The 9599-nt window shown below is 45.8% G+C and overlaps 1 protein-coding gene across 2 annotated transcripts; it reads left to right on the forward strand.

The window, feature by feature from the left end:
• The first annotated feature begins 1573 nt into the window (after positions 1–1573).
• On the forward strand, positions 1574–6092 carry LOC119960359 (zinc finger protein 239-like). 2 transcript variants are annotated; one of them, XM_038788098.1, is made up of 2 exons: positions 1574–1651; positions 2695–6092. In XM_038788098.1, exon 2 carries the CDS (start codon positions 2859–2861, stop codon positions 3786–3788), a length of 930 nt encoding a protein of 309 aa, XP_038644026.1. In that variant the 5' UTR covers positions 1574–1651; positions 2695–2858; the 3' UTR covers positions 3789–6092. The 2 variants fall into 2 exon arrangements, with proteins under 2 accessions (XP_038644026.1, XP_038644027.1); XM_038788099.1 differs by lacking the exon at positions 1574–1651 and adding an exon at positions 1887–1901.
• The last annotated feature ends 3507 nt before the right edge of the window (positions 6093–9599 follow it).

Genomic DNA, 9599 nt, shown 5'->3' on the forward strand with positions numbered 1-9599 from the left:
AGACCAACAATTATTAAGTTCTGCTGGCAGGCCCTATTCTCCAGGTCCTCTACCTTCTCCAGCAGCCTTTTTTGCTGATCCTTCAGCATCCCCAACTCCATCTCCACCGTCGTTTCATGCTCCTCCTGATCAGCCAGCGCGTTCTCCAGCTTCTGAATCGTCCGATCCTGGGCATCCAGCCTGAAATGAAATGAAAATGAAAATTGCCTATTGTCACAAGTAGGCTTCAAATGAAGTTACTGTGAAAAGCCCCTAGTCACCACATTCCGGCGCCTGTTCGGGGAGGCTGTTACGGGAATTGAACCATGCTGCTGGCCTGCTTTCAAAGCCAGTGACTTAGCCCTGTGCTAAATAGCCTGCGCTTGATCCGCTCAACCATATCCTTTATCAGGTCTAAACAGTCCCGTTTCTGCCTAGCGAAGCCCTCTTGAATGACCCGCATCAATTCCTCCGTTGATGGTTGGGCCGGCACACCAGGGGTCTGGACACCAACCATATTGTCCTCTGCCGCAGCCTCCACCCAACCCGTGCTTAGCTTCTTATTTCTCCCTTTTCGAGCCCTTTGGGTTCTCTGTTCCATACACCAGGTGTGGAACCAATGGCTAGTTAACTATGCCTCCAAATCCAGCGCCCTAAAATGCAAAACAGCCGGGAAGGGGGGTGGGGGGGGGGGGGGGGGGTCCAAACGTCTGGCCAGAGCAGGAGCCACCAAATGTGCGACTTACTCCCTCATAGCCGCACCCGGAAGTCAACACTCTCCAACATTATGGCCAGCACGGTAGCATGGTGTTTAGCCCAATTGCTTCACAGCTCCAGGGTCCCAGGTTCGATTGCCGGCTTGGGTCACTGTCTGTGTGAAGTCTGCATGTTCTCCCCGTGTGTGCGTGGGTTTCCTCTGGGTGCTCCGGTTTCCTCCCACAGTCCAAAGATGTGCAGGTTAGGTGGATTGCCCTTAGTGTCCAAAAATTGCCCTTTTGTGTTGGATGGGGTGACTGGGTTGTGGGGATGGGCTTGGGGTGGGGTGGGGTGTGGGCTTGGGGTCGGGTGCTCTTTCAAAGAGCCGGTGCAGACTCGATGGACCGAATGGCCTCCTTCTGCACTGTAAATTCTATGATTGTACTTTCTATGATTCTATGATTACACATCAGATAAAGTTTAGGTGTTTGGAGGATGAAACAAAATGAGGCCATGACTTATAACATTTATTTTTCAATGACCCATAATGTTTCTCTCTGTGAATGGGTGAATCCACAAAAGCTCCGCCCCCGAAAGCCTACTTCCCGGAGTATGCGCGGCTGCACGAGGCTGAACCGGGTATTAGCGCAGCCTCAGGAGCAGCGAATATGAACAAACAAAGACCTCTAATGGCGGGGAATTTACCCAGCCTTCCCCGCGGTGGGAATGCCCTCTACCAACTGGAGATCTGAACGCATGCGCGGTTCTTCCAGTGTTTCGAGCATGCGCAGACTGAATGATAGTGAAGGCGAGACGCCTGTTTGTCGCTCGGCAACCGGCAGCGGCGGGAGGGGCTCCTGCGTCTGCGTGGGTGGGAAGAGAGTTCATTAACACCCGGTGCAGACCGCAAACCCCCAATAACAACCTGCGGCTCCCGCGTTTGCAGCGTCGGTGCTTTCCCCGGGAACAGGCCCAGGTTAACGTCCGCCATCTTTTTTCCAGCGGGGAGCAGAGCGCAGACGCGGCTATCTTGGTGACGTAACAATGAAGGGCAGGACGCTGGGTAGTGGAGGGTCAGAGGGAGCAGCACAGGGACATCAGCTGGTTCAGAAGGCAGATGGGACACTTGGCTTTATTAGCCAAAGCATAGAATATTCACCTGAGGAAGGAGCAGTGCTCTGAAAGCTAGTGTTTGAAACAAGCATGTTGGATTTTAACCTGGTGTTGTAAGACTTCTTACTGTGCTTACTACAGTCCAACGACAGCATCTCCACATCATAGAATATAAGAGCAGGGATGATCTGATGGAGCTGTATGAAACACTTGTTCAGCCACAGCAGGATCATTGTGTGCAGTTGTGGTCGCCACACTATAGGAAGGATATTATTGCACCCCAGAGAGTGTGGAGGAGATTCACCAGGATGTTGCCTAAGCTAAAGTGTTTGAAAATAATGGGTTATTTTCCCCAGAGCAGGGGAACCCGAGTGGCACATATTTGAGGTGTACGATATTATGAGGGACATAGATAGGGAGGTACTCGTCCCCTTAGTAGAGAGATCAATAGCCAGGGGACAGATTTAGGGTAGGGGATTTGAGGGAAAGCTTTTTCACCCAGAGGCTGGTGGGAATCTGGAAGTCACTACCTGAAAGGGTGGTAGAGGCAGGAACGCTAACAACATTTCAGAATCATTTAATCATGCAAGGCTTTTGACCAAGTTCAATAAAATGGGATTAGAATAGATAGATGTCCGATGGCTGGGACTCTTTTTGTGCTGTAACTCTATGATTTCAGCCCAGGAAGGAGCAAAAATGTGCAGGATGGTGATTTACAGCTTTTGTGCAACAAGTGAGGGAGAAATGTTCCATAGAAACTAGAATTGTGTGTTCTAAATTTATGTCTGTACTGACTGATGACTTTTGTAAATCGTGATTTGTCTCAGAAATAAAAGGATTTCTAACTTCAGGGTGACTGTCTCCTTCTGTGATCTGACTTTGTCTCATTCTATTCTTTTATAACAGGATCAGGAAGCGCTCACACCGGAGCGATAGAGTCAGTATACTGACTGTGGGAAGAGGTTTCTCTGGTTGCAAAGCCTGACAGCGGGGAGAAACCATACACGTGTTTGTGTGAATGAGGCTTCAACTGATCATCCAACCTGGACAGTCACAAGGACACCGGCATCATGGAGAAACCGTGGAAATGTCGGGATTGTGGGAAACAATTTAATTATCCATCCCGACTAGAAATCCATCGACGCAGTCACACTGCAGCTGGCATAATGGAGAAACCATGGAAATGTGAGGACTGTGGGAAGGGTTTCAATTTTCCATCCCTGCTGGAACTTCACCGGCGCAGTCACACGGGAGAGAAACCCTGGAAATGTGAGGAATGTGGGAAAGGATTCAATTATCCATCCTTGTTGGAAAACCATCGACGGAGTCATACTGGGGAGACAATATGGAAATGTGAGAAATATGGGAAAGGATTCAATTATCCATCCCTGCTGGAAATCCATCGACGCAGCCACACTGGGGAGAAGCCGTTCACCTGTTGTATGTGTGGGAAGGAATTTACTAAGTCAACCAACCTGCTGAGACACCAGCAAAATTACACCGAAGAAAAGTCCTTCCGGTGCACTGACTGTGGAAAGAGTTTCGGGCAGTTATCCAATCTCACTGCTCACCAGCGGGTTCACACTGGGGAGAGGCCATTTGACTGCCTTGTGTGTGGGAAGAGATTCACTCAGTCAGCCAGCCTCATGTTACACCAACGAATCCACACTGATGAGAGGCCGTTCAGCTGCACTTACTGTGGAAAGAGGTTCAGACAGTCCTCTGACCTCACTGCACACCAACGCACTCACACTGGGGAGAAACCGTTCATCTGCTCTGTGTGTGGGAAGGGATTCACTCATTCATCTGGCCTTTGGTCACACCGGCGAATTCACACTGGCGAATTCACACCGAGGAGAAACCATTCAGCTGCATTGCCTGTGAAAAGAGGTTCAGACATTCATCTGCCCTCACTGCACACCAATGCACTCACACTGGGGAGAGACCATTCACCTACTCTCAGTGTGAGAACGGATTCACTCAATGCTCTCATCTGCTGACACCAGAGAGTTCATACTGGGGAACCTGGTCTATGAGTGGGAAGGGATTCACTCAGTCAGAACACTTACTGTCACATCAGCAAGTTCACAAGTGACAGTTGTTGAATTCTGCTGTAACTGCTGCTGTTAATTATGTCAGGAATCGATCCACTGATTAACATCTCCAGTTAGACAGTGCTGATTAATCCTTGCTGACAATTCTCACTGACTTGCACATTCTTCACAGTGACCCCTCCATTATGAATATAAATTATCCAGGCACATCAGCCAAAACAATAAAATATTTTCTAGATACAAACAATAAAAAAATGTGATGTGAATTGGACCATTAAGGGATAGACAGCACAATACCACAGTTAATGAGGGAGAGATGATTGAAATATTCAAACATTCTTTTACCTCGCTTTTTCCCCGGACTAAGGAACATGTAAACATAACATTGAATAATAAGACAAGTTATGAGATAAATTAATTTAAAATCAGGAAAGGATGTGTTGACTAAACTCATATAACTTGGAGATGGACTAAATTCACATATTTTAAAGAATGCAGAGAAGTGATAGCACAGGCAGTACGGCTCATAACTCATTCACTAAAGGTGTAGTGTCAGAGGACTGGTGGATCACTAATGTAATTTCTGTGTTTAAGAAAGGGACAGATCATGCCCAGGGATGGTACACCAGTCAGCTTCACATCAGCAAATAATACAATCCTGACTAAAGTAGAGAATATAAGAACATCTAGAAAAAATAAATAGAACATAGAACAGTCAGTGTGGATTTCAAAAGGGAATATCTTTCCTGATTAACCTTATTGAATGTTTTGATGTGATAGACAATGGTAATGCAGTCAATGTCAATTATCTGGATTTTCAAATGGCCATTGATAAGATTCCCTACGGGAGAATAATGGACACGGTCGGAGAATGTGGAGTTGGGACAAATGATAGACTGGATTGTCAGCTGGTTACAAGACAGAAAGTAGAGAGTGGGAGTAAAGTGGAGTTATTCAGAGTGACAGAAGGTAGGAAGGGATGTTCCACAAGGATCTGTGCTGGGGCCACGGCTGTTCACAATTTCCATTCACCACGTGGACTTTGGGAACCAATACACAATCTCTAAACTGGGGAGATAGAAACGAGGAGAACTGCAACAAATTACAGGAGGACATTTCTAAACTTGCTGAATAGACAAAAAATTGATGCATGATGTACAACGGATACTGTGAAGTACATAGATCATAGAACACACAGTGCAGAAGGAGGCCATTCGGCCCATCGATTCTGCACCAACCCGTTAGTACGTTTTGGTGCAAAGAATGGGGAGGGGGGTCACTTCTTACTTGGAAGTTGTGAGTGTAGATGGTGGAGAGAAACAGGTCTCAGAGCAACAGAGAAAATAAATAAAGTAGAGGGCCAGGGGGGAATAAGTGAAAAGAAGGAAGTTATGATAATCCTTTGGGACCTTGGTTACACCAAACGTAGAGTACAGGATGTGGTTCTATTCAGCTCACATCATTGGCAACCTTCCATCTTGTGAGATGATAGTTTGCATCTGAAGTTTTCAGCTCTGTTTTAAATATTGCCTGGGATAGTTCAAGAGCCTTTCTGTGGCAAGAGATGTCTGACACATTTGCTGCAAATGAAGACATTGGGCTGAGAAGGTGCTGGATTTTCTGGTTTCTCTGGATCCTCTCCTCAGCAAACTGAACTTTCCATTTCTCTGGTCCCCACATTATCAAATGGAGATGGAGCCACTGGACAGGGAGCAGAGAAGATTCACAAGGATCATACCAAAAATGTGTGAGTTTATAAATCAGGAAAGGATTGAGAGACTAGATCTCTTTACTCTTGGTTTCAATGTTTCCTCTTGTAGGGAAGAGCAAAACTAGAAACCACAACATACGATCATCACCAAGAAATCCAATAGGGAATACAGAAAAAACTCCTTCAGCCAGAGAATGGTGAGAATGATCTCACTACCACAGGCACTGGGTGAAGTGAATAGTATCAACGTATGTATAGGGAGGCTGGACACACACATATATATATGGGAGAAACAAAGATGATAGGAGACTCAAATAGAACTGAAACACCAGTACAAACTGGCTGGCTGAATGGCCTGTCTCTGTGCTGTATAACCTGTGTAATCCCATTCAAGGCTTCAACTGATCATCCAACCTGGAGAGCCACAAGGATATCCACAACAGGGAGAAATGTGGCGACTGGGACGGGATTCAGTTCTCCATCCCAGCTGGGAACGCATTGACACCAGAACACTGGGGAGAGACAATTCACCTACCCTGTGTGTGTGGGAAGGGATTCACTGATCATCCAGCTTCCAGAAACACTGGAACATTTGCAGCGAGGAAAAAAACGTGAAACTGGCTCTGTGTCTGGGAAAAGATTTAATCAGTTGTCCAGTCTCCAGATACACCCACACCGGAGAGATGCTGTTCATTTGCTCCAAATGTGGGAAATTATTTACTTGTGTTTCCAGCCTCGCTGCCCATAAAGTTGTTCACTCATTTAAGGGACCTTTTAATTGTTTGCACTGTGTGAAAAGATTTAAAAGTGTTAAATATCTGATGAAAAACCAACTCACTGACACTGGAGAGAAACCATTCACCTGCACTGAGTGTAGGAAGGGATTCACTCATTCACTGAACCTGCTGACGCACCAGCATGTCCCCAGCATGTCCACATCTGACTGTATTGGGTGGATTCTGTTGTTATTCTGACCACTGACTGCGTCTGAACCAAACTGTTCATCACCTCAGCATCGATTTCACCCTGAACTGATTTTCTGATCCATATTCGATCCATCACCAAGGCAGCCTACATCCACCTCTGTGACATCTCCGGTCTCCTCCTGCTTCATCCTGTTTGCTGCTGAAACTCTCATTCAGACCGTTACATCTTCTAAACCCGAATATTCCTGAACCCTCTGAGCTTCCCTTCGTATCCCAGCTGCCGTCAATCTGGAACATTGGTGCCTTTTGTTTAATTCTTCCACAGGATGTCACTGGCAAGGCCAGCAATTGTTGCCCATCCTGATTGAAGTTTACAACCAACTCAGGGCGTTTAATAGTCACTTTATTCCTCTAGGTCTGGAGTCACATAGTTCATAGAACGTACACTGCAGAAGGAGGCCATTCGGCCCATCGAGTCTGCGCCGGCTCTTGGAAAGAACACCCTACCCAAGCCCACACCTCCATCCTATCCCCATAACCCAGTAACCCTACACAACACTAAGGACAATTTTGGACTTTAAGGGCAATTTAGCAAGGCCAATCCACCTAACCTGCTCATCTTTGGACTGTGGGAGGAAACCCACACAGACACGGGGAGAACGTGCAGACTCCGCACAGACAGCGACCCAAGCTGGGAATCGAACCAGGGACTCTGGACCTGTGAAGCAATTGTGCTAACCAGTATGCTACCGCGCTGCCCAGGTCGGCCAGACCAGGGTTTTTAACGACAATTTCATGGTCCCCATTATTGAGACTAGCTTTCAATTCCAGATTTTATTGAATTTAAATACCACCAATTCATATTGGGATTTAAACCCATGACCCAAGAATATTTGCCTGACCTCTGGATTACTAGTTACATTACCACTACCCACCACCTCTCTATCCTAACTCAGTCCCATTCACCGATTACTCCTGTACTATTTGATCTACATTGGTGCCCCTTCTAACAATGCATCAACTTTTACACTTCTCAGATTTTATTTCAAATCCCTCCCTGACCTCACCCCTCCCTCTCTGTAACCACCTCCAGTGCGACATCCCACTTAGATCTTTCTGCTCCTCCAATTCAAGGCTCTTGTACATCCCGATTTCCGTCTCTCCTCCAGTGTTGGATATGCATTCAGCTGCCTGGATGCTGAGCCCTGGATTCCTCCCTAACCGGCCCCACCTCTCGAACTTTCCCTCCTCTCCTTTAAAACTTCTCTGACCCAGTGTTTGGTCCGAATATCTCCTGTTGAGTCTCAGTGTTGAGGTTAACACTCCTGTGAAGCACCTTGGGATGTTTGACAATGTTAAGGTGCTATATCAATACAAGTTGTTATTGCTGCTGTTAATCACGTTAAGGACTGAACCATCTTCATGCTGACAGTTGGGAGTTTATTGCTGATATTAATAATCACTAAATAACTGGGATTGGGGATAAGATTCTGGATATATGTCAGAAATCAGTTTTGTTTCACATACACTGTGATAAATTGTTGATTTCTCTTTAATAAGCAGAGACTAACTGATGTCCTTTATGGATTATTTAGTTTGCTGTCATTTTCTCCCTTCTTACTCGATTATTTTAGTTTTCAAATCTTCCATTACAAATCCCAGCTCCCCTCACCTGACACTGAATTTCCTTTCTCACGATACTGTGGTATTCCCTCAAATAATCCCTGCTGTCTGTGCTGAATTAATCCATCTCAGTAACAAATGTTGAAATGTTTGCTCCACACCCATTGGGTTTCATCACAGAATGAAATCCCGACAGTGCAGAAGGATACCATTTGGCCCATCGAGTCTGCCCCAACCCTCAGAGTACCCTACCTAGGCCCACTCCCCTACCCCATTCCTGTAACCCCAGAACCCCACATCACATTTTGACACTTAGGGGAAATTTAGCATGGCCAATCTACTTAACTTGCACATCTTTGGACTGTGGGAGGAAACCGGAGAACCCGGAGGAAATCCACGCAGACACAGGGAGCAAACCCCACAGTCACTCAAGGCTGGAATTGAACCCGGATCCCTGGCGCTGTGAGGTAGCAGTCCAGGGACTCGAGGACAAAAAAAAAATTCACATCCAATATTCCTTGCCCCAGCACTCAGGGAGTGCTGCACTGTCAGAGTTTCCTTCTTTCAAATAAGATGTTCAACTGAAGCCCTGTCTGTTCCTCTCAGTTCCTGTAAACGTTCCCGTGGCCACTATTGTGAAGAAGAGTTGGGGTTATCTCCGGTGTCCTGGCAAATATTTATCCCTCAATCAACATCACCAAAATCCGATCATCTGCTCATTATCACATTGCTGTTTGTGGGATCTTGCTGTGTATAATTTTGCTGATGTTTTTCCTACATTACACCAGTTACAACCCTTCAAAAGTACTGTTTGGCTGTAAAGCACTTTGGGATGTCCTGTGATTGTGAAAGGAGCTACAGAAATGCAAGTTTTTAAATCTAAGGTTGATGTTATCTGATCTTCTATCTGTAACTTAATTGACCTCGGCCACCCCCAACTTACCATTTAATAAATTCACTTTGTTTCACTGTTTCAGACACGATTTTAACCAATTAAAGCAAAGGCAGAATTCTCTGGATAGTAAATTTTAAATGTTTATTAAAAGAGCAAGATTTACTGAACGACTTGAAGACATTGACGTTTATAACTTCACGCAGGTGATCAGTCTGTGGAAGTGTAACCCTCCCTGGCTCCTTCTTTGACAGTAATTTCCTTGGAACTCGGTCTCGAGAGTCTTCAGTACTTGGCCAACAAGGAAGACCTTCGGAACCTCGACTTTTACCCCCAAAGTGACCATTACCTCATGTCAGAGTTGGGCCTGTTGTAACATAACCATTGGTCAATTAGGCACTAGTTTAATTGAATTGGATTCCCAATTACTGACTCCACCTTCTCTCATTATCTTGGACAGGAATACAATCGAACAGTTTCATACTCTCCCTTTACCTGATTCTGTACAATTCCTTATTCATATAGTATCAAATGTTGAGGCTAATCAGGGTGGAAGGTCTCTCTTGCCGGTACATTTATCCTCATTGCCCATTTACAGGAATTGA

This window comes from Scyliorhinus canicula, unplaced genomic scaffold (genome assembly GCF_902713615.1).
Source record: "Scyliorhinus canicula unplaced genomic scaffold, sScyCan1.1, whole genome shotgun sequence".
NCBI classification, from domain to species: Eukaryota; Metazoa; Chordata; class Chondrichthyes; order Carcharhiniformes; family Scyliorhinidae; genus Scyliorhinus; species Scyliorhinus canicula.

Excerpts from the sequence above, each read along its gene's own strand:
- LOC119960359 (XM_038788098.1), top strand. The coding sequence starts at position 2,859 with ATGGAGAAACCGTGGAAATGTCGGGATTGTGGGAAACAATTTAATTAT.